Genomic DNA, 25,264 nt, shown 5'->3' on the forward strand with positions numbered 1-25,264 from the left:
GCCTCATCTCTCTCCGCCTCATCTCTCTCCGCCTCATCTCTCTTCGCCTCATCTCTCTCCGCCTCATCTCTCTCCGCCTCATCTCTCTCCGCCTCATCTCTCTCCGCCTCATCTCTCTCCGCCTCATCTCTCTCCGTCTCATCTCTCTCCGTCTCATCTCTCTCCGCCTCATCTCTCTCCGCCTCTCGGTTTCCCCCCTCATCTCTCCGTCTCCTTGCATCTCCCTCCTTCTCTCTCTTTCTCCCTCCCTCTGTCTCCACCCTCCATCTTTCCCTCCATCTCTCCCTCCCCATCTTTCGCCGTCTCCCTCCCACCATCTCTCCCCCCCTCCCCTCCCTCCCTCCGTCTCTTGCCATCTCCCTCCATCTCTCTCTCCCTGTCTCCCGTCATCTCTCACTCCGTTTCCCTTCCTCCCTCTCCCATCTCCCTTCCTCCCTCTCCATCTCTCTCCCGTTCTCCCTTCCTCCATCTCTCTCCATCTCCCTTCCTCCATCTCTCTCTCCCTCCCTCCATCCATCTCTCTCCCTCCCTCCATCTCTCTCTCTCCCTCCCTCCCTCCATCCATCTCTCTCCCTCCATCTCGCTCCGTCTGTTTCCCTCCCTCCCTACCATCTCTCTCCGTCCGTCCGTCTCCCTCCCTCCCCGCCATCTCTCTCCATCCGTCTCCCGCCATCTCTCTGTCTCCCTCCCTCCACCATCTCTCTCTGCCTCTTTCTCTCTCCCTCCGTCCGTCTCTCTCTTTCTCTCGCCCTCTGTCTCTCTCTCTCTCTCTCGTCCTCCATCTCTCTCTCCCTCCGTCTTTCTCTCTCCCCCCTTCGTCTCCCTCTCTACCCCTCTCCCCCTCTGTCTCTCCCCCTCCGTCATTCTCTCTCTCCCCCTCTCCGTCTCTCTCTCTCTGCGTCTCTCTCTCTCTCTCTCTCTCCCCCTCCGTCTCTCTCTCTCTCTCTCCCTCCGTCTCTCTCTCTCCCCCTCCGTCTCTCTCTCTCTCTCTCTCCCCCTCCGTCTCTCTCTCCCCCTCGTCTCTCTCTGTCTCTCTCTCCCTCCGTCTCTGTCTCTCTCCCCCTCCGTCTCTGTCTCTCTCCCTCCGTCATTCTCTCTCTCCCCCTCTCCGTCTCTCTCTCTCTGCGTCTCTCTCTCTCTCCCCTCCGTCTCTCTCTCTCTCTCTCCCTCCGTCTCTCTCTCTTCCCCTCCGTCTCTCTCTCTCGCCCCCTCCGTCTCTCTCTCTCTCCCCCTCTGTCTCTCTCTCTCGCCCCCTCCGTCTCTCTCTCTCTCTCCCTCCGTCTCTGTCTCTCTCCCCCTCCGTCTCTGTCTCTCCCCCTCCGTCTCTTTCCCCCTCCGTCTCTCTCTCTCCCCTTCCGTCTCTCTCTCTCTCCCGTTCCGTCTCTCTCTCTCCCCACTTCCATCTCTCTCTCTCTCCCCCTCCGTCTCTCTCTCTCTCTCTCCCCCCCTCCGTCTCTCTCTCCCCCTCCGTCTCTCTCTCTCTCCCCCTCCGTCTCTCTCTCTCTCCCCCTCCGTCTCTCTCTCTCACTCCTTGTCTCTCTCTCTCTGCCCCTCCGTCTCTCTCTCTCTCTCTCTGCCCCTCCGTCTCGTCCTCTCCCCCTCCGTCTCTCTCTCTCTCTCTCCCCCTCCGTCTCTCTCTCTCTCTCTCCCCCTCCGTCTCTCTCTTTCTCTCCCCCTCTGTCTCTCTCTCTCTCCCTCCGTCTCTCTCTCTCTCCCCCTCCGTCTCTCTCGCTCCCCCTCTGTCTCTCTCTTTCTCACTCTCCCCCTCCGTCTCTCTCTCTCTCTCCCCCTCCGTCTCTTTCTCTCTCTCTCCCCCTATGTCTCTTTCTCTCTCTCTCCCCCTCCGTCTCTCTCTCTCTCCCTCCGTCTCTCTCTGCCCCTCCGTCTCTCTCTCTCTCTCTCTCTCTGCCCCTCCGTCTCTCTCTCTCTCCCCCTCCGTCTCTCTCTCTCTCTCTCTCTCCCCCTCCGTCTCTCTCTCTCTCTCTCCCCCTCCGTCTCTTTCCCCCTCCGTCTCTCTCTCTCCCCTTCCGTCTCTCTCTCTCTCCCGTTCCGTCTCTCTCTCTCTCCCCACTTCCATCTCTCTCTCTCTCCCCCTCCGTCTCTCTCTCTCTCTCTCCCCCCCTCCGTCTCTCTCTCCCCCTCCGTCTCTCTCTCTCTCCCCCTCCGTCTCTCTCTCTCTCCCCCTCCGTCTCTCTCTCTCACTCCTTGTCTCTCTCTCTCTGCCCCTCCGTCTCTCTCTCTCTCTCTCTGCCCCTCCGTCTCGTCCTCTCCCCCTCCGTCTCTCTCTCTCTCTCTCCCCTCCGTCTCTCTCTCTCTCTCTCCCCCTCCGTCTCTCTCTCTCTCTCCCCCTCTGTCTCTCTCTCTCTCCCTCCGTCTCTCTCTCTCTCCCCCTCCGTCTCTCTCGCTCCCCCTCTGTCTCTCTCTTTCTCACTCTCCCCCTCCGTCTCTCTCTCTCTCTCCCCCTCCGTCTCTTTCTCTCTCTCTCCCCCTATGTCTCTTTCTCTCTCTCTCCCCCTCCGTCTCTCTCTCTCTCCCTCCGTCTCTCTCTGCCCCTCCGTCTCTCTCTCTCTCTCTCTCTCTGCCCCTCCGTCTCTCTCTCTCTCCCCCTCCGTCTCTCTCTCTCTCTCTCTCTCCCCTCCGTCTCTCTCTCTCTCTCTCCCCTCCGTCTCTCTCTCTCTCCCTCCGTCTCTCTCTCTCCCCCTCCGTCTCTCTCGCTCCCCCTCCGTCTCTCTCGCTCCCCCTCTGTGTCTCTCTTTCTCTCTCTCCCCCTCCGTCTCGCTCTCTCTCTCCCCCTCCGTCTCTCTTTCTCTCTCTCTCCCCCTACGTCTCTTTCTCTCTCTCTCCCCTCCGTCTCTCTCTCTCTCCCTCCGTCTCTCTCTCTCCCCCTCCGTCTCTCTATCTCTCTCTCCCCCTCCGTCTCTCTCTCTCTCTCTCTCGCTCCCCCTCCGTCTCTCTCTCTCTCTCTCTCCCCCTCCGTCTCTCTCTCTCCCCTCCGTCTCTCTCTCCCCCCTCTGTCTCTCTCTCTCTCCCCTCCGTCTCTCTCTCTCTCTCTCCCCTTCCGTCTCTCTCTCTCTCTCTCTCGCTCCCCCTCCGTCTCTCTCTCTCTCCCCCTCCGTCTCTCTCTCTCCCCCTCCGTCTCTCTCTCCCCCTCTGTCTCTCTCTCTCTCCCCCTCCGTCTCTCTCTCTCTCTCTCCCCTTCCGTCTCTCTCTCTCTCTCTCTCTCGCTCCCCCTCCGTCTCTCTCTCTCTCTCTCTCCTCCTCCGTTTCTCTCTCTCCCCCTCCGTCTCTCTCTCTCCCCCTCCGTCTCTCTCTCTCCCCCTCCGTCTCTCTCTCTCCCCCTCTGTCTCTCTCTCTCTCTCCCCTCCGTCTCTCTCTCTCTCCCCCTCCGTCTCTTTCTCTCTCTCTCCCCCTCCGTCTCTCTCTCTCCCCCTCTGTCTCTCTCTCTCTCTCCCCCTCCGTCTCTCTCTCTCTCCCCCTCCGTCTCTCTCTCTCTCCCCCTCCGTCTCTCTCTCTCCCCCTCCGTCTCTCCCCCTCCGTCTCTCTCTCTCTGTCTTTCTCCTTTTTTGATAATGTTATTGATTTCATGGGTGTCTTCCTTGTGGTACAGTAGAGAGATGGAGGGGGTCTGTCTTGTGGCATGGGATGGTAGAGTAAACTGAGGATTGAACAGCAGGTCAACAATGGAATTAGGACTGGGGGGGGGGGAGCAGCAGCAATTAAGGGATATTCTATTCTAAAAGATTACATTCTAATACAAACAACAAACTAAATGTAATCCTGCAAATGCTACACTCCATTTTAGCTATGGAACTGACCGATCCCACTCTTCTCAAACTGAAATACATTAGGCTATATTGTTGCACGGTATACCCAAAACTTTGATACTAAAACATGGAAAATGGTTCGGTACTAGAAATTGTGTTACTTTCGGTACTTCTGTAAAATGTGTCTCACGTCGTATACGTGATTGAGAGGATCAATTCAATAACCACAGCTCCTTATAGCGCGAGCGCACCATCCATGCCTCTTGCCTGTTCCACATAGCCTGCACTGGGAGTAGCCTGTATCATGTTAGATCTGTACTCATGATGAACTGGGAGTCTGGGCTGTAACATGTTAGATCTGTACTCATGATGAACTGGGAGTCTGGGCTGTATCATGTTAGATCTGTACTCATGATGAACTGGGAGTCTGGGCTGTAACATGTTAGATCTGTACTCATGATGAACTGGGAGTCTGGGCTGTAACATGTTAGATCTGTACTCATGATGAACTGGGAGTCTGGGCTGTAACATGTTAGATCTGTACTCATGATGAACTGGGAGTCTGGGCTGTAACATGTTAGATCTGTACTCATGATGAACTGGGAGTCTGGGCTGTAACATGTTAGATCTGTACTCATGATGAACTGGGAGTCTGGGCTGTAACATGTTAGATCTGTACTCATGATGAACTGGGAGTCTGGGCTGTAACATGTTAGATCTCTACTCATGATGAACTGGGAGTCTGGGCTGTAACATGTTAGATCTGTACTCATGATGAACTGGGAGTCTGGGCTGTATCATGTTAGATCTCTACTCATGATGCACAGAAGTTAAAACACTTGAATAATGCAACACGGTATGTAGAAATGTTGAAACTGTTCATTACTGTTCGCAAAACAATGTCCATACAGGTTACAACACTTTACAATATAAGAAGATACTGGTAGCTTCCAGCTTTGCAGGCTAACATTTCAGCTAAAGCTATCATCAATTCACTACTCTTTCTTCGTGATAATATGCAAACTATAACACAAAATATGCTGATTTCAAAGCGTATTGTCACCACAAACTTGATTAATTCACTTAATTGTCTCTCCATTATTTCCCAAGATACTTATGGCAGTCACGTCTCTTCCTCACCAAACTCAACTGACTGTGGGGCTGGGTGTGTGCCTTGTCACGAACGACCTAATTACTGGTTTTAACGAGACAGGGCACACTTTTATAAAAGAAGAGATTGCTACTTCTATCCAAATGTTGTTGATCAGTACAATAAAATAACAGATTGTCATCTGAAGCCCCATGAAATCAGCGAAAACAAGCTCAATAACTCAATGCATTCACACACTGCTATTGAATATGCATTCAGCTGTATTGTGGAGAAGTTTAGGCTATATCTTGATTTACCCAGTTTATCAATACAAAATGACCATTATGTAGTTAGATTAGTAAAACAAAGTCAAATGAATTGTATGAGAGAATAATTGATTCATTAAATTTGCATGACTCTCTCATCAACTTTAAAATAAATTATATTGAACTCAAGACGCCCAACTATTGAAAAGAGCAGTAGCTGAGTTGATCTGTCTGGATCAAGTGGCATTCTGGGACTTTGGCTACTAGACCTTTTTTTTTTTAACCATGGTATCATTTTGGTATCGAGTATCTTGATGGTATCGACTATCGTAATACTGAACCTGGTATCAGGATCGAAGTGAACATTCTGGTATTGTGACAACATTGTAAGGCTGAACTATGAGTCTCCTAGGCCTTCATTGAAAATAAGAATTTGTTCTTAACTGACTTGCCTAGTTAAATAAAGGTAAAATAAAAATGAAAAAGAACACAGAGAAATATTAACAATGTTAACTAGAGCAATCTAACGTCCTAAAGAGGGGTCATTCCAGTAGCGTCCCACTGAGTGAGTAGCATCCCCCACACACTGAATGTTTTAGCCTTGTTCAGGTGAGCGGTCAAGTCACAGAGGGGCTCCATATGGACTGGAGTGACTGTTAGCGGAGGTCATGCAGTGTGGTGCCCTTGGCATTAGTTTAGGATGCTAATCTAGCAGGCCAACCAATTATCTCACTGCTAATGCTAACGCTAACCCCACTCCCACCCCCTAGGCTAGTTCAGGGCAGGCTAGGACACCACAGGGGTCCACTTAAAGCTGGTTTTAGTCTGACTCAGTGGGGACGCCAAGCCAGCCACAGATAAGATGCAACGCAGTAGGCTGCTACACTGTACAGGGAGTTTGGGACCTTTGTTGGGAAATCAAGAAAGGAGCCATTTCAATGTGTGTGAGAGGTACTATATATTAGGCTGAGGTGGTATACTGTACATCCTGTATACCGGGATATCTTGACAGGATGATACTGTCCCAAAAAAATTATAAAGTCAATGATTGTCTCCAGCTCAGGGCTCCAGCTATGCATTTGGTTTGCTAACACTAGTTGTTGTATTGAAGAAGGTGGCTTGGTGTGGTGGAGAAAGGAAGGTGCATTGTCTCTGTGCCATTAAAACCCATAGATTCTATGATGTGTTCTTTAGGGCAGAATTAGGGCATTCTTTAGGGCAGAGTTAGGGCATTCTTTAGGGCAGAGTTACGGCAGAGTTAGGGCATTCTTTAGGGCAGAGTTAGGGCATTCTTTAGGGCAGAGTTAGAGCATTCTTTAGGGCAGAGTTCGAGCATTCTTTAGGGCAGAGTTAGGGCATTCTTTAGGGCAGAGTTAGGGCATTCATTAGGGCAGAGTTAGAGCATTCTTTAGGGCAGAGTTAGAGCATTCTTTAGGGCAGTGTTAGGGCATTCTTTAGGGCAGAGTTAGGGCATTCTTTAGGGCAGAGTTAGGGCATTCTTTAGGGCATTCTTTAGGGCATTCTTTAGGGCAGAGTTAGGGCATTCTTTAGGGCAGTGTTAGGGCATTCTTTAGGGCAGAGTTAGGGCATTCTTTAGGGCAGAGTTAGGGCATTCTTTAGGGCATTCTTTAGGGCATTCTTTAGGGCAGAGTTAGGGCATTCTTTAGGGCAGAGTTAGAGCATTCTTTAGGGCAGAGTTAGAGCATTCTTTAGGGCAGAGTTAGAGCATTCTTTAGAGCAGAGTTAGAGCATTCTTTAGGGCAGAGTTAGAGCATTCTTTAGGGCAGAGTTAGAGCATTCTTTAGGGCAGAGTTAGGGCAGAGTTAGGGCATTCTTTAGGGCAGAGTTAGGGCATTCTTTAGGGCAGAGTTAGAGCATTCTTTAGGGCAGAGTTAGGGCATTCTTTAGGGCAGAGTTAGGGCAGAGTTAGGGCATTCTTTAGGGCAGAGTTAGGGCATTCTTTTGGGCAGAGTTAGGGCATTCTTTAGGGCAGAGTTAGGGCATTCTTTAGGGCAGAGTTAGAGCATTCTTTAGGGCAGAGTTAGGGCATTCTTTAGGGCAGAGTTAGAGCATTCTTTAGGGCAGTGTTAGGGCATTCTTTAGGGCAGAGTTAGGGCATTCTTTAGGGCAGAGTTAGAGCATTCTTTAGGGCAGAGTTAGAGGATTCTTTAGGGCAGAGTTAGGGCATTCTTTAGGGCAGAGTTAGAGCATTCTCTAGGGCAGAGTTAGGGCATTCTTTAGGGCAGAGTTAGAGCATTCTTTAGGGCAGAGTTAGAGCATTCTTTAGGGCAGAGTTAGGGCATTCTTTAGGGCAGAGTTAGGGCAGAGTTAGAGCATTCTTTAGGGCAGAGTTAGAGCATTCTTTAGGGCAGAGTTAGAGCATTCTTTAGGGCAGAGTTAGAGCATTCTTTAGGGCAGATTTAGAGCATTCTTTAGGGCAGAGTTAGAGCATTCTTTAGGGCAGAGTTAGAGCATTCTTTAGGGCAGAGTTAGGGCATTCTTTAGGGCAGAGTTAGGGCATTCTTTAGGGCAGAGTTAGAGCATTCTTTAGGGCAGAGTTAGAGCATTCTTTAGGGCAGAGTTAGGGCATGCTTTAGGGCAGAGTTAGGGCATGCTTTAGGGCAGAGTTAGGGCATTCTTTAGGGCAGAGTTAGGGCATTCTTTAGGGCAGAGTTAGAGCATTCTTTAGGGCAGAGTTAGAGCATTCTTTAGGGCAGAGTTAGGGCATTCCCATGGTATTTGTACGGCCTGGTGTTTTCCATCAGACAGGCCCTCCCTCCCCTCTGTGACTGGATATAGGACTATTTGACTGGTTGACCACAGAATAGTCGCCTGCCCTCACACTGAAACGTCCTTATGATGGACGTCAAATTGGGCTGTTTTAAAGCCCAGTAGGTGTGTGTGTGTGTGTGTGTGTGTGTGTGTGTGTGTGTGTGTGTGTGTGTGTGTGTTTGCGCGTGTAGGTGGGGGCATTGAAACGTGAGGGCAACGAGGGCCACTTGCGCTAGGCACGAGATTCTGCTGGGGGGACAAAAACCTGAAATTTTACAGCTCAAACACTGTGGCCCGGCACAATGACGTAGTGGGTTTAACATAAGAAAGGCAGAGAGTGAAAGGGCAGGAGATAGAGTGGAGGTGGAGTGGAGGTGGAGTGGAGATGGAGATGGAGTGGAGATGGAGTGGAAATGGAGTGGAGGTGGAGTGGAGATGGAGTGGAAATGGAGTGGAGGTGGAGTGGAGATGGAGTGGAGGTGGAGTGGAGGTGGAGTGGAGGTGGAGTGGAGATTGAGATGGAGTGGAAATAGAGTGGAGATGGAGTGGAAATGGAGTGGAGATGGATTGGAGATGGAGTGGAGGTGGAGTGGAAATGGAGTGGAAATGGAGTGGAGATGGAGGTGGAGTGGAGATTGAGTGGAGGTGGAGTGGAAGTGGAGTGGAGATGGAGTGGAGGTGGAGTGGAAATGGAGTGGAAATGGAGTGGAGATGGAGGTGGAGTGGAGATTGAGTGGAGGTGGAGTGGAGTGGAGATGGAGTGGAGGTGGAGTGGAGATGGAGTGGAGGTGAAGTGGAGATGGAGTGAAGATGGAGTGGAGGTGGAGTGGAGGTGGAGTGGAGATGGAGTGGAGGTGGAGTGGAAATGGAGTGGAAATGAGGTGGAGTGGAGATGGAGTGGAGATGGAGTGGAGATGGAGTGGAAGTGGAGTGGAGGTGGAGTGGAGATGGAGTGGAGGTGGAGTGGAGATGGAGTGGAGATGGAGGTGGAGTGGAGATGGAGGTGGAGTGGAGATGGAGTGGAGGTTGAGTGGAGGTGGAGTGGAGGTTGAGTGGAGGTGGAGTGGAGATGGAGTGGAGATGGAGTGGAAGTGGAGTGGAGGTTGAGTGGAGGTGGAGTGGAGATGGAGTGGAGATGGAGTGGAGATGGAGGTGGAGATGGAGGTGGAGTGGAGATGGAGTGGAGATGGAGTGGAGGTGGAGGTGGAGTGGAGATGGAGTGGAGATGGAGTGGAGATGGAGTCTGCAGTAATGGTCACCCCTTTAGCGTTTCATTAAGTAGAATAACATTTGCTTCTGCTGTTCTGAAACACACACACACACACACACACACACACACACACACACACACACACACACACACACACACACACACTAGGGTTGAATATTTTCCCCGTATTTTTACAAATGTGGTGGGGTAGTTCCCATGGGCAGGTGTGGTAGTTCCCATGGGCAGGTGGGGTAGTTCCCATGGGCAGGTGGGGTAGTTCCCATGGGCAGGTGGGGTAGTTCCCATGGGCAGGTGGGGTAGTTTCCATGGGCAGGCGGGGTAGTTCCCATGGACAGGTGGGGTAGTTCCCATGGGCAGGTGGGGTAGTTCCCATGGGCAGGTGGGGTAGTTCCCATGGGCAGGTGGGGTAGTTCCCATGGGCAGGCCGGGTAGTTTCCATGGGCAGGTGGGGTAGTTTCCATGGGCAGGTGGGGTAGTTCCCATGGGCAGGTGGGGTAGTTCCCATGGGCAGGCCGGGTAGTTTCCATGGGCAGGTGGGGTAGTTTCCATGGGCAGGTGGGGTAGTTCCCATGGGCAGGTGGGGTAGTTCCCATGGGCAGGTGGGGTAATTTCCATGGGCAGGTGGGGTAGTTCCCATGGGCAGGTGGGGTAATTTCCATGGGCAGGTGGGGTAGTTCCCATGGGCAGGTGGGGTAGTTTCCATGGGCAGGTGGGGTAGTTCCCATGGGCAGGTGGGGTAATTTCCATGGGCAGGTGGGGTAGTTCCCATGGGCAGGTGGGGTAATTTCCATGGGCAGGCCGGGTAGTTTCCATGGGCAGGTGGGGTAGTTTCCATGGGCAGGTGGGGTAGTTCCCATGGGCAGGTGGGGTAATTTCCATGGGCAGGCCGGGTAGTTTCCATGGGCAGGTGGGGTAGTTCCCATGGGCAGGCCGGGTAGTTTCCATGGGCAGGTGGGGTAGTTTCCATGGGCAGGTGGGGTAGTTCCCATGGGCAGGTGGGGTAATTTCCATGGGCAGGCCGGGTAGTTTCCATGGGCAGGTGGGGTAGTTCCCATGGGCAGGTGGGGTAATTTCCATGGGCAGGTGGGGTAGTTTCCATGGGCAGGTGGGGTAGTTCCCATGGGCAGGTGGGGTAGTTCCCATGGGCAGGTGGGGTAGTTCCCATGGGCAGGTGGGGTAGTTCCCATGAGCAGGTGGGGTAGTTCCCACCCCATGGGCAGGTGGGGTAGTTCCCATGGGCAGGTGGGGTAATTTCCATGGGCAGGTGGGGTAGTTCCCATGGGCAGGTGGGGTAGTTCCCATGGGCAGGTGGGGTAATTTCCATGGGCAGGTGGGGTAGTTCCCATGGGCAGGTGGGGTAGTTCCCATGAGCAGGTGGGGTAGTTCCCACCCCATGGGCAGGTGGGGTAGTTCCCATGGGCAGGTGGGGTAATTTCCATGGGCAGGTGGGGTAGTTCCCATGGGCAGGTGGGGTAGTTCCCATGGGCAGGTGGGGTAGTTCCCATGGGCAGGTGGGGTAATTTCCATGGGCAGGTGGGGTAGTTCCCATGGGCAGGTGGGAAGGAGGAGAAGAAGAGAGGGAAGTTCTGTCGGACTATCTGCTGTGACCTCCCTCTATCTCTCCACACCACAGGACAGTCTTTCACACACACAGGGGTCACATGAGAACCAGGTCAGGTCTCATTGGTCAACAACACTGGTATCACTCTACCACTCATAAACAACATGATACATTGAAAGGATTGTTTTAATAATAAGCTCTTAATTAAAGAGTTCATATTTTAATATTCCAATATTGTAATAGAAAAAGAGCCAGTAGTTTGACTTGATGACTCAGATGTTATTATTGGTTAGGTACAGTAGGCTAATAGTTTTTCTTCTACCAAGAGTTTGAACCCAAAGAGCCTGGTGACCAGTATGGATCCTGTCTAGGAAACCAATCAGCCAATCAGTGTGATGGATCCCTGACAAATCTCTCGCTCTAACGAACCCAAAGTTCAATGTCAGCATGTGACACAGGAGAAACCCAATCCCCAACACAATGCCTGTGTGTGTCTGTGTCTGTGCGCCCCATCCAGTGTAGCAGAGATGAGCAGAGAGGAAGAGAGGAGGGGGGAAGGCACGTTGTTGAAATAGCCAGTGCTCACTGAGGCATGGGGAGTATTGCCCTGGTCTTTGGGACTGGATTACTGCTCTCTATGGCCTACGATTTTTACTCGCTCTGTCTCTCCCGCTCTCCCTCCCTCCCTCTATCCAGGGAGACTTCTCTCTCTCTCCCTCCCTCCCTCCTTCTATCCAGGGAGGCCTCTCTCTCCCTCCCTCCCTCCTTCCTTCTATCCACCGAGGCCTCTCTGTCTCTCCCTCCTATCCAGGGAGGCCTCTCTGTCCCTCCCTCCCTTTATCCAGGGAGGCCCCTACCTCCCTCCCTTTATCCAGGGAGGCCTCTCTCTCCCTCCCTCCCTCCCTCTATCCACCGAGGCCTCTCTGTCTCTCCCTCCTATCCAGGGAGGCCTCTCTGTCCCTCCCTCCCTTTATCCAGGGAGGCCCCTCCCTCCCTCCCTCCCTCTCTCCCTCCCTCCTTCTATCCAGGGAGGCCTCTCTCTCCCTCCCTCCCTCCTTCCTTCTATCCACCGAGGCCTCTCTGTCTCTCCCTCCTATCCAGGGAGGCCTCTCTGTCCCTCCCTCCCTTTATCCAGGGAGGCCCCTCCCTCCCTCCCTCCCTCCCTCCCTCCCTCCCTCCCTCCCTCCCTCCCTCCCTCTATCCAGGGAGGCCTCTCTCTCCCTCCCCCCTCCTTCTATCCAGGGAGGCCTCTCTCTCCCTCCCTCCTTCCCTCTATCCAAGGAGGCCTCTCTCTCCCTCCCTCCCTCTATCCAGGGAGGCCTCTCTCTCCCTCCCTCCCTCTATCCAGGGAGGCTCCCCCTCCCTCCCTCCCTCCTTCTATCCAGGGAGGCCTCTTTCTCCCTCCCTCTCTCCTTCCTTCTATCCACTGAGGCCTCTCTGCCTCTCCCTCCCTCCTATCCAGGGAGGCCTCTCTATCCCTCCCTCCCTTTATCCAGGGAGGCCTCTCTGTTCCTCCCTCCCTTTATCCTGGGAGGCCTCTCTCTCCCTCCCTCTATCCAAGGAGGCCTCTCTCTCTCTCCCTCCCTCCCTCTATCCAGGGAGGCCTCTCTCTCCCTCCCTCCCTCTATCCAGGGAGGCCCCTCCCTCCCTCTATCCAGGAGCTCCCTCCCTCCCCCCCTCCCTCCTTCTATCCAGGGAGGCCTCTCTCTCCCTCCCTCCCTCCTTCTATCCAGGGAGGCCCCTACCTCCCTCCCTTTATCCAGGGAGGCCCCTACCTCCCTCCCTTTATCCAGGGAGGCCTCTCTGTCCCTCCCTCCTACCCACTGAGGCCTCTCTGTCTCTCCCTCCTATCCAGGGAGGCCTCTCTGTCCCTCCCTCCCTTTATCCTGGGAGGCCTCTCTGTCCCTCCCTCCCTTTATCCAAGGAGGCCTCTCTCTCTCTCCCTCCCTCCCTCTATCCAGGGAGGCCTCTCTCTCTCTCCCTCCCTCCCTCTATCCAGGGAGGCCTCTCTCTCTCTCCCTCCCTCCCTCTATCCAGGGAGGCCTCTCTCTCTCTCCCTCCCTCCCTCTATCCAGGGAGGCCTCTCTCTCTCTCTCTCTCCCTCCCTCTATCCAGGGAGGCCTCTCTCCCTCCCTCTCTCCCTCCCTCCCTCCCTCCCTCCCTCCCTCCCTCCCTCCCTCCCTCCCTCCCTCTATCCAGGGAGGCCTCTCTCTCCCCTCGGTTTCATTCTAGTTCTGTCTCTACCTCACATAAGTCACTGACACAATCGTTCATTTTTTATTTGTATTTATCCTAGTCCTGCAATTATTTCTCCTTGCCTATGTACAGTAGTCCCCGTCTCCTGTACTGTCATTCTCCTTCTATTTTCTCAGTCCTCTATCTCTCTCTCTGTGTACAGGAAAGAGGGATAGTCATGGAGGACAGGGTTTCACTGCAGTCTCAATATTTAATGGCTTGTCGTGGACCTGCTGCCTTTCATCTGGGTCATGAGCTTTTTATTATTCACCAGCCAGGTGAGGAGGCAGGAAGCTAGGAGATCAGTCTGCTGTGCCCGTGAGCCTTTCTTATACATTCTGTGGGTCAAAAGTGATACGTAGGAGTTGAGCTTCCTTTTCCATGACCAGAATGACACTTTGTATGAGATCCCATCACCTATCCTGTTTCTTCACATCAGTGTCGGATTTGGAGATGGAGCCATATTGAACCTACTGAGACACTCAGGCTGTGTGAATGTACAGTACGTACATAACCAGTTGTTGTCCATGTCTGAAGAGGAATAAAACTCAACTGAAAGAGGAGCAGACCTCTTCACGTGTTTGTATCATCTCTGCACCGTAATGCTGAGGACGTGGCATTGTTCCCACAACATATTGGCATAGTGCTATACTCACAACTGGAGGACGAGCACCATCTCGGAGGCCATCTCGTAGACCTGGTGCAGGTTGACCACCCGCTGGCTGGCCGTGGCGAGCTCCAGAACGGCCACCTCGTGGATGATCTCCAGCCTGCAGTCCTGGCCCTTCCTCCGCTTCCTCATGAACTTGGCGGCGTACTCCTGCCCCGTGCACTTCTCCACACACTTCCTCACCACGGCAAACTTCCCCCTGAAGAGAAGAGGGTGTTGCATGAAGTTATATTTCACTGAGAGGTTGTATTCTAGTTCAGAGAATAAGGTAGACTAGAAAGTGACTGGAAAAGCTTCATGCCATCTACAGTAGAATAGGTTTATTTATTCACCATCAAAGTTATTATAAAGCCTTTTAACTACGGTAACTGTAACCATGGTAACTGTGACTATGGTAACCGAAGGCAGTCTTTCATTTGTTTATGCCAAGTTGACTATATGACCTAGTTTCACTGACCCAATAGGCCGATACTGTCTTTCCACCAACTCACAAGAACGACACAAAGCCGCAATGAACGTTTGAATTTCAAGTCTTGTGAAACTAAATGAACTAATCCCAGTGCATCTCATTAGAGCTGAATGCCGTTACGAATCAAAGGAACCAATGTATAAGCAGCTTATTTACACAAACATTTCTTTCCCCCCGTGGAACTCTTTCATCTCAGTCAGAGAAGAGACTTGAGCTGTGTGTGTGTGTGTGTGTGTGTGTGTGTGTGTGTGTGTGTGTGTGTGTGTGTGTGTGTGTGTGTGTGTGTGTGTGTGTGTGTGTGTGTGTGTGTGTGATGGCGTTGATGAGAGAGAGAAAGAGAGGTTCTGAAACCGGCACACTTGTTATCGTTGGAGCTGAACATCTCTTTGTCTCCTTGGCATTTCTACAGGATGAAGTCATCCCCCGTCCCCAGAACCCAAGTTGGCCCTTTTTCTCACCGTTACAACCGTCTGCTTTGTGGCTCTGACCCACTTTGAATGTGGACTGTGATGATGCAGGGGCAGGGGCCTGGTCTGGTGTGAAAAACACACAGCGAGTGTGTTGTGTCCCAAATGGTGCCCTATTCCCTATGTAGTGCACTACTTTTGACCAGGACCCATAGGGAATAGAGGGTCTTCTCTGAGAGAAAGGAGTGCATGAAGATGACACGCTCACATCAAGATGACACGCCCACATCAGCCCTCTTGGCGGCTGTCAACTGTCAGACTCCAGTCACCATAGTCATAGACTGTTCTCTCTTCTACCGCACGGCAAGCGGTACCAGAGCGCCAAGTCTAGGACCAAAAGGCTTCTTAACAGCAACTACCCCCAAGCCATAAGACTCCTGAACAGCTAATCAATGGGCTACCCAGACCTCTCTTTTACGCTGCTGCTACTCTCTGTTTATGATCGATGCATAGTCACTTTAATAACTCTACCTACATGTACATATTACCTCAATTACCTCGACTAACCGGTGCTCCTCCACATTGACTCTGTACTGGTATCCCCTGTATATAGCCTCCACATTGACACTGTACTGGTACCCCCTGTATATAGCCTCGCTTGTTATTTTACTGCTGCTGTTTAATTATTTGTTACTTATGTTTTTATATTTTTTTTATTATATATATTTTTTACTTAACCAACAATGCTGAAAAATAAGTGTTAAGGGCTTGTAAGCGTTTTACTGTAAGTGTAACAGTGTAGGTTCCGTCCCTCTCTTCGTCCCAACCTGGGCTCGAACCAGGGACCCTCTACACACATCAACAACTGACACCCCACGAAGCATCGTTACCCATCGTGCCACAAAAGCCACGGCTCTTGCAACGCAAGGGGAACAACCACTTCAGGTCTCAGAGCGAGTGACGTCACCGATTGAAACGCTATTAGCGCGCACCTCCGCTAACTAACTAGCCATTTCACATCGGTTACATAAGGTCTACACCTGTTGTATTCGGCACATGTGACAAATAAAATGTAATTGATTTGTTTACAGTGAATGCACTAATACACTGGACCAATGGCTTTGTTACTTCCTGGCCTCATTGTAAGATGATATGATAATACAACTTTAGATTCTAAATGTGTAGCAGAGACAATTAAATGAAGCATTGCTACTAGGTAGAAACAGTGTAGACTGTAGACAGTGATACAATTTTTGTTGTTGTATTGTTTCCAGGCCAACGCAACACACACCTCACATTTATATATAATTTAAGTACAATGGTATTGACTTAACTAAGGGGAGAGTATTTGCCAGGACTAGGAAAGGTTATTTGAACTGAGAGGTTTGCAGTGGAAAAGTCCAGAGCCAGCCAAATCTCTGGTAAACAGGTCTAAAGAATGATGACTTCGGGAGGCTGGGTTGACTTCGGGAGGCTGGGATGACTTCGGGAGGCTGGGATGACTTTGGGAGGCTGATTAACACACAGTGTTTTGTGAGCGATAGCCATGAGTGCCCACAAACACACACACACAAGGATTTTTACAGATCATGTCAAAACAGAGTGGCAGTCGGAGAGAGACTGACCTCTGGAAGTGGGCCAAGCTGCCAAGGGTGGACTTTGAGTAAACGTCCACATAAAAATCCTTCCCTGACCTTCGCTCCCCTCATACAAGCCTTAGAGCTTGAAACTCGGAACCTCAACCACATATCACATGCTCCTTTTTGTTTCCGCCCTGCTTAACCCCTCATTGCACATATCACATGCTCCTTCTTGAATCCGCCCTGCTTAACCCCTCATTGCACATATCACATGCTCCTTTTTGTTTCCGCCCTGCTTAACCCCTCATTGCACATATCACATGCTCCTTCTAGAATCTGCCCTGCTTAACCCCTCATTGCACATATCACATGCTCCTTCTTGAATCCGCCCTGCTTAACCCCTCATTGCACATATCACATGCTCCTTCTTGAATCCGCCCTGCTTAACCCCTCATTGCACATATCACATGCTCCTTTTTGTTTCCGCCTTGCTTAACCTGTTTGGGCTAGGGGGCAGTATTGAGAATTTTGGAAAAAATATGTGCCCATTTTTAACTGCCTCCTACACCAACTCAGAAGCTAGAATATGCATATTATTGTTCAGGTTTGGATAGAAAACACCCTAAAGTTTCTAAAACTGTTTGAATGGTGTCTGTGAGTATAACAGAACTCCTATGGCAGGCAAAAACCTGACAAGGTTTCATGCAGGAAGTGGCCTGTCTGACAAGGAGTCATGCGTCTTGCATCTGTTTATTGAAGAGTAAGGATCTTAGCTGTAACGTGACAATTCCCAGGGCTCCAATAGGCTCTCAGAACCCGGGAAAAACCTGAACGATGACGAGGCAGCCTCTGGCTGAAACAGATTATCGCCTTATCCAAGTGGCCGATCAGAGGACCATTGAATGAGGCGCGTGCACGATTCGCCCCCGTGGAGAAACGTTTATCATTGCACATATCACATGCTCCTTCTTGAATCTGCCCTGCTTAACCCCTCATTGCACATATCACATGCTCCTTTTTGTTTCCGCCCTGCTTAACCCCTCATTGCACATATCACATGCTCCTTTTTTGTTTCTGCCCTGCTTAACCCCTCATTGCACATATCACATGCTCCTTCTTGAATCTGCCCTGCTTAACCCATCATTGCACACGCAGATCAAGTTAAATGGTGTAAAACTGTCCTCAGTCAACACCTGTGTCTTTCAAGGAAAGGAAACACAGCAGGATTGGGGTCAATTCAGAAACTAAACCAAATTCCAATTCCAATTTCTAATTTTCCTCATTGAAAAGCATTGAAGAGAAATTGGAATTTCATTCCACTTCCAGAATTGACTGGAATTTAAATGGAATTGACCGCACACCCTGAAACACAGTGAAACACAGTGGTCTTGAAGGTTGAGTTACTGCTCTCATTGAACAGCAGTCATATGTCTCAGGCTGTCTTTACTGTGTGTTGATATGGATGGATGGATGGATGGATGGATGGATGGATGGATGGATGGATGGATGGATGGATAGGGGTGTCCTCCCTTTCTTCTCCTGAGAGTAGTGTCACTAGCCTGCATCAAGTACAATACTGTGTACAATACTGTGCTTTCTCCTGAGAGCAGTGTCACAAGCCTGCATCATGTACAATACTGTGTACAGTACTGTGCTTTCTCCTGAGAGCAGTGTCACTAGCCTGAATCATGTACAATACTGTGTACAATACTGTGCTTTCTCCTGAGAGTAGTGTCACTAGCCTGTATCAAGTACAATACTGTACTTTCTCCTGAGAATAGTGTCACTAGCCTGAATCATGTACAATACTGTGTACAATACTGTGTACAATACTGTGCTTTCTCCTGAGAGCAGTGCCACTAGCCTGCATCATGTAAAATACTGCGATGGCGTGCTAGAGACTGGGAAGCCAAGAGGGATAGATCTGACTAGCGAAGAGAAAACATCCAGTGCAGCCATGACTGCCTAACGCCACCATGCTGAACGTCATTGTTATGTTGTCGGGGCAGGAGTGGAAACGGACTGGATGAAATTGAGTTGGTTTTGAACTCTAGAGAACCTACCTCAAGGTGGGAAAAAAAAACTCAAATTACAGGATACAGTATATTTCTGTGAAAAACAACTACAACAAAACAGCCAAGTTCGTGATGTAATAAGGTCATGGTGTTTTTAGTCTTGTTAAATATATACAGTACTAGTCAAAAGTTTGGACACACCCTACTCATTCAAGGTATTTTTTTTTTTTTTTTTTTTTTACTATTTTCTACATTGTAGAATAATAGTGAAGACAGCAAAACTATGAAATAACACATGGCTTCATGTAGTAACCAAAAAAGTGTTAAACAAATCAAAATATATTTTCTATATTTGAGATTCTTCAAAGTAGCCACCCTTTGCCTTGATGACAGCTTTGCACACTCTTGGCATTCTCTCAACCAGCTACCAAATGCACCTTCATTTGGGATCTATCGCATCCCACAACTGTCCCAGACTATGTTTGAAATATTTATTTATTGCACAGAATGTCAACTTTTGTACTATGGGGGATAGTAGTTTGACATAGGCGAGTGCTTTTGCTGTTCGTTAGGCCTACTGATCTTGTTGGCTGAAGAAAAGTAAATGTGGACAGTTCTTATATTTTCAATAAGCGCCTCGGAATTCGATAAGGACGTGCGCAGTTGCATCCCTGATGTTTCTGTCTTCAGTTGTAGCCTGTGTGAAAGACCTGATCACGTGACGGGCATTGGCCAATAAGAATTGAGATATCTGAGAGAGCCATGCGAGTGAGAGGTGCTTCGGAGCCCGCAGCCGGGAGAAGGGAATTCTAATTATTATCTTCAGCCCAAGGGCACAACAGCCACTGGCCGCAAAAGGCATTCATTTTTTTAGGGGGCATTATGAGCACACCGGGAAATTCGGTGAGTATTTTCAGCAAATTGAACATGTGCAAATATTTGTATGAACATAAGATTCAACAACTGAGACATAAACTGAACAAGTTCCACAGACATGTGACTAACAGAAATGGAATAATGTGTCCCTGAACAAAGGAGGGGTCAAAATCAAAAGTAACAGTCAGTATCTGGTGTGGCCACCAGCTGCATTAAGTACTGCAGTGCATCCTCCTCATGGACTGCACCAGATTTGACAGTTCTTGCTGTGAGATGTTACCCTACTCTTCCACCAAGGCACCTGCAAGTTCCCGGACATTTCTCGGGGTGAAGAGCAGTTTTTGCCAATCCTGTCTGGTCCAGCGACGGTGGGTTTGTGCCCATAGGTGACGTTGTTGTCGGTGATGTCTGGTGAGGACCTGCCTTACAACAGGCCTACAAGCCCTCAGTCCAGCCTCTCTCGGCCTATTGCAGACAGTCTGAGCACTGATGGAGGGATTGTGCGTTCCTGGTGTAACTCGGGCAGTTGTTGTTGACATCCTGTACCTGTCCCGTAGGTGTGATGTTTGGATGTACCAATCCTGTGCAGGTGTTGTTACACGTGGTCTGCCACTGCGAGGACAATGTCATTTTAGAGAATTTGGCAGTACGTCCAACCGGTCTCACAACCACAGACCATGTGTAACCACGCCAACCCAGGACCTACAGTCGTGGCCAAAAGTTTGGAGAATGACACAAATATTAATGTTCACAAAGTCTGCTGCCTCAGTTTGTATGATGGCAATTTGCATATACTCCAGAATGTTATGAAGAGTGATCAGATGAATTGCAATTAATTGCAAAGTCCCTCTTTGCCATGCAAATGAACTGAATCCCCCCAAAACATTTCCACTGCATTTCAACCCTGCCACAAAAGGACCAGCTGACATCATGTCAGTGATTCTCTCGTTAACACAGGTGTCAGTGTTGACGAGCACAAGGCTGGAGATCACTCTGCCATGCTGATTGAGTTCGAATAACAGACTGGAAGCTTCAAAAGGAGGGTGGTGCTTGGAATTATTGTTCTTCCTCTGTCAACCAAGGTTACCTGCAAGTAAACACGTGCCGTCATCATTGCTTTGCACAAAAAGTGCTTCACAGGCAAGGATATTGCTGCCAGTAAGATTGCACCTAAATCAACCATTTATCGGATCATCAAGAACTTCAAGGAGAGCGGTTCATTTGTTGTGAAGAAGGCTTTAGGGCGCCCAAGAAAGTCCAGCAAGCGCCAGGACCGTCTCCAAAAGTAGATACAGCTTTTGGATCGGGGCACCACCAGTACAGAGCTTGGCAGCAGGCAGGTGTGAGGTGAAGACTTTTGGAGGATGGCCTGGTGTCAAGAAGGGCAGCAAAGAAGCCACTTCTCTCCAGGAAAAACATCAGGGACAGACTGATATTCTGCAAAAGGTACAGGGATTGGACTGCTGAGGACTGGGGTAAATTAATTTTCTCTGATGAATCCCCTTTCCGATTGTTTTGGGCATCTGGAAAAAAAGCTTGTCCGGAGAAGACAAGGTGAGCGCTACCATCAGTCCTGTGTCATGCCAACAGTAAAGCATCCCGAGACCATTCATGTGTGGGGTTGCTTCTCAGCCAAGAGAGTAGGCTCACTCACAATTTGGCCTAAGAACACAGCCATGAATAAGGAATGGTATCAACACATCCTCAGAGAGCAACTTCTCCCAACCATCCAGGAACAGTTTGGTGACGAACACTGCCTTTTCCAGCATGATGGAGCACCTTGCCATAAGGCAAAAGTGATAACTAAGTGGCTCGGGGAACAAAACATCGACATTTTGGGTCCATGGCCAGGAAAATCCCCAGACCTTAATCCCATTAAGAATTTGCGGTCAATCCTCAAGAGGCAGGTGGACAAACAAAAATCCACAAATTCTGACAAACTCCAAGCATTGATTATGCAAGAATGGGCTGCCATCAGTCAGGATGTGGCCCAGAAGTTCATTGACAGCATGCCAGGGCGGATTGCAGAGGTCTTGAAAAAGAAGGGTCAACACTGCAAATATTGACTCTGCATCAACTTCATATAATTGTCAATAAAAGCCTTTGACACTTATGAAATGCTTGTAATTATACTTCAGTATTCCATAGTAACATCTGACAAAAATATCTAAAGACACTGAAGCAGCAAACTTTGTGAAAATTAATATTTGTGTCATTCTCAAAACTTGTGGCCACGACTGTACACATCTGGCTTCATCACCTGCAGGATCGTCTGAGACCAGCCACCCGGACAGCAGATAAAACTGAGGTGTATTTCTGCTGGTAATGAAGCCCTTTTGTGGGGGAAAAAACACATTTTAAATGGTTGGGACTGGCTCCCAAGAGGGTGGGCCTATGCCCTCCCAGGCCCACCCATGGCTGTACCCCTGCCCAGTCATGTGAAATCCATAGGACCATAGGGCCTAATTTATTTATTTAAATTGGCAGATTTTTTTATGTTTTTGAAATTATAATTTAAAATAAAGCCAGGGAATTCTAAGCAAATATTATCTGCTAAATGAACTAGTCTATTCCACAGCCATTTCGCATTTCCAGATCAGGCCTTAACATCAAATCGAATGTATCGATCACATACACATATTTTGCAGATGTTATTGGGGGTGTAGCGAAATACTTGTAAAAGGACAACTCAGAGTATGCTATTCTGCTCTTCTGAAAATAGACAACATTTTCTTCATATAATGTTTCTTTAGACCAGTCTAAAATAAATAATGGATTTATTGTGATGGTGAAGGCTATATGACATGGATTTATTAGACTTTTTAAAATGTAGATTTTTCAAAGGTCTGCATCAGTGCCCCTGAACAAGGCAGTTAATCCACTGTTCCTAGACAGTCATTGAAAAGAAACATTTGTTCTTAAAACCTGTTGGGGCTACAGGTTAGCAATGAACCCCGAGCCGGGATTGCTAACAAGGCTGGAAATTCAAAACATCAAAAATCTAATAATTTCAATTTCTCAAACAATCAACTATTTTACACAATTTAAATGATAAACATCTCCTTAATCTAACCACATTGTTCGATTTTCAAAGAGGCTTTACGGCAAAAGCATAAAGTTAGATTATGTTAGGACAGTACATAGCCACAAAAGTACAAACATCCATTTTCAATTCAAGGTCAGGCATGACCAAAAGCAGAAACCACCTTGAATTATGCACTAACTTTTGTCAATCTCCATCAGATGACACTCCTAGGACATTATGTTATACAATACATGCATTTTTTGTTCCATCAAGTTCATATTTATATCCAAAAACAGCATTTTACAGTAGCGTGAAATTCAGATTTTTTTCTTCTCTGAAATGCTTCCGGTGAACATAACAAAATTACTATTCGAAAACATTGGTAAATTATAATATTGTCATTCAAAGAATAATATATTATCATCTCGTAATTGCTACCGAATGGCCAGATCTCAAAATAACTTTACTGGGAAATCACATTTTGCAATAAATGGGGTGCTATGCTAAGAACAACAGGCTATGCTATACAGTTAGCATCATCTAAAATCGATAATAACATTGTAAATATCCCCTTACCTTTGATTATCTCCATCAGAAGGGAGGCATCCCAGGTCCGGAAGGCATCCCAGGTCCGGAACAAATGTGGTTTCTTTTGACAAAGTTCATAATTTATGTCCAAATAACACCAAGTACTTAGCGTTCATTATGCTCCCACAAAACGTGGTGGGGGGCTGGTAAAATCACGCCGAAAAGCTAAAAAAACCTAGTAAATAATCTATTTATGTTCGTAGAAACATGTCAAATGTTGTTTAGCATTAATCTTTTGGTCCATTTTTAACGTTAAACATCAGTAATATTTTCACACAACCTATCCTATGTCTAGATAAAAAATGATGACAAACTCACGTTTCTCAGATTTATGCGCAGGCGCAAAAAATGAAGTGATGACATGTCAACTTCCTTGGATTCTAATTTGCTCTCTGTTTATCATAGACGCTTCAAACAACTTTATAAAGATCGTTGACATCTAGTGGAAGCCGTAGGTGTTGCGAAATGAATCCTTTCTCACTATGGTATCTATAAAACAATGACACTAAATAGTACAGTCACAAAATTCACATTTTTTTTAATCTATTTTTCACAGGTTTTTGCCGGCAATATGAGTTTTGTTATACTTACAGACACCATTCAAACTGTTTTAGAAAATTCAGAGTGTTTTCTATCCGAATGTGTTAATAATATGCATATCCTAGCTTCTGAGTTGGTGTAGGAGGCAGTTAAAAATGGGCACATTTTTTTTTCAAAATGTCTCAATACTGCCCCCGAGCCCCAACAACTGACTTGCCTAGTTAAATAAAGATAAAATAAAATGTTAAAATAAATCACTGGCATGTGTGGAGGCCAGGAGATGCTAAATGTCTTTATGTTAATTAAAGGTAAATTACCGTGAATCCGGCAGTTATTTGCTTGACAATCACTGGCTGACAAAATTTCATTACCGTCACAGCCCTAGACTTCTTATTTTATATCAACCAGGTAAGTTGACTGAGAACACATTCTCATTTACAGCAACGACCTGGGGAATAGTTACAGAGAAGAGGAGGGGGGATGAATGACCCAATTGGAAGATTGGGATGATTAGGTGGCCATGATGGTATGAAGGCCAGATTGGGAATTTAGCCAAGACTGGGGCTCTGTCCAGCACAGATGTGCTACATACAGCTGGGTCCACCTTTACATTTGAAAACATTTCCCTTTGAAAAATATACTGCTCAAAAAAATAAAGGGAACACTTAAACAACAATGTAACTCCAGTCAATCACACTTCTGTGAAATCAAACTGTCCAGTTAGGAAGCAACACTGATTGACAATAAATTTCACATGCTGTTGTGCAAATGGAATAGACAACAAGTGGAAATTATAGGCAATTAGCAAGACACCCCCAATAAAGGAGTGGTTCTGCAGGTGGTACCCACAGACCACTTCTCAGTTCCTATGCTTCCTGGCTGATGTTTTGGTCACTTTTGAATGCTGGCGGCGCTTTCACTCTAGTGGTAGCATGAGACGGAGTCTACAACCCACACAAGTGGCTCAGGTAGTGCAGCTCATCCAGGATGGCACATCAATGCGAGCTGTGGCAAAAAGGTTTGCTGTGTCTGTCGGCGTAGTGTCCAGAGCATGGAGGCGCTACCAGGAGACAGGCCAGTACATCAGGAGATGTGGAGGAGGCCGTAGGAGGGCAACAACCCAGCAGCAGGACCGCTACCTCCGCCTTTGTGCAAGGAGGAGCACTGCCAGAGCCCTGCAAAATGACCTCCAGCAGGCCACAAATGTGCATGTGTCTGCTCAAACGGTCAGAAACAGACTCCATGAGGGCGGTATGAGGGCCCGACGTCCACAGGTGGGGGTTGTGCTTACAGCCCAACACCGTGCAGGACGTTTGGCATTTGCCAGAGAACACCAAGATTGGCAAATTCAACACTGGTGCCCTGTGCTCTTCACAGATGAAAGCAGGTTCACACTGAGCACATGTGACAGACGTGACAGAGTCTGGAGACGCCGTGGAGAACGTTCTGCTGCCTGCAACATCCTCCAGCATGACCGGTTTGGCGGTGGGTCAGTCATGGTGTGGGGTGGCATTTCTTTGGGGGGCCGCACAGCCCTCCATGTGCTCGCCAGAGGTAGCCTGACTGCCATTAGGTACCGAGATGAGATCCTCAGACCCCTTGTGAGACCATATGCTGGTGCGGTTGGCCCTGGGTTCCTCCTACTGCAAACAATGCTAGACCTCATGTGGCTGGAGTGTGTCAGCAGTTCCTGCAAGAGGAAGGCATTGATGCTATGGACTGGCCCGCCCGTTCCCCAGACCTGAATCCAATTGAGCACATCTGGGACATCATGTCTCGCTCCATCCACCAACGCCACGTTGCACCACAGACTGTCCAGGAGTTGGCGGATGCTTTAGTCCAGGTCTGGGAGGAGATCCCTCAGGAGACCATCCGCCACCTCATCAGGAGCATGCCCAGGCATTGTAGGGAGGTCATACAGGCACATGGAGGCCACATACACTACTGAGCCTCATTTTGACTTGTTTTAAGGACGTTACATCAAAGTTGGATCAGCCTGTAGTGTGGTTTTCCACTTTAATTTTGACTGTGACTCCAAATCCAGACCTCCATGGGTTGATAAATTGGATTTCCATTTATTATTTTTGTGTGATTTTGTTGTCAGCACAGTCAACTATGTAAAGATAAAAGTATTTAATAAGATTATTTCATTCATTCAGATCTAGGATGTGTTAT

General features: G+C 48.8%; 1 protein-coding gene across 1 annotated transcript in view; it reads right to left on the reverse strand.

Annotated features, from left to right (window-relative positions):
- LOC106579690 (serine/threonine-protein kinase 17A) overlaps window positions 1–25,264 on the reverse strand; it is a 57,583-nt gene that overhangs the window by 15,125 nt on the left and 17,194 nt on the right. Inside the window, exon 2 of the mRNA XM_014159823.2 lies at window positions 13,576–13,788. Coding sequence (XP_014015298.1) covers window positions 13,576–13,788 — 213 coding nt within the window. The remainder of the gene's footprint in view (window positions 1–13,575; window positions 13,789–25,264) is intronic.

Source organism: Salmo salar, chromosome ssa19, assembly GCF_905237065.1.
Source record: "Salmo salar chromosome ssa19, Ssal_v3.1, whole genome shotgun sequence".
Lineage (NCBI taxonomy): Eukaryota > Metazoa > Chordata > Actinopteri > Salmoniformes > Salmonidae > Salmo > Salmo salar.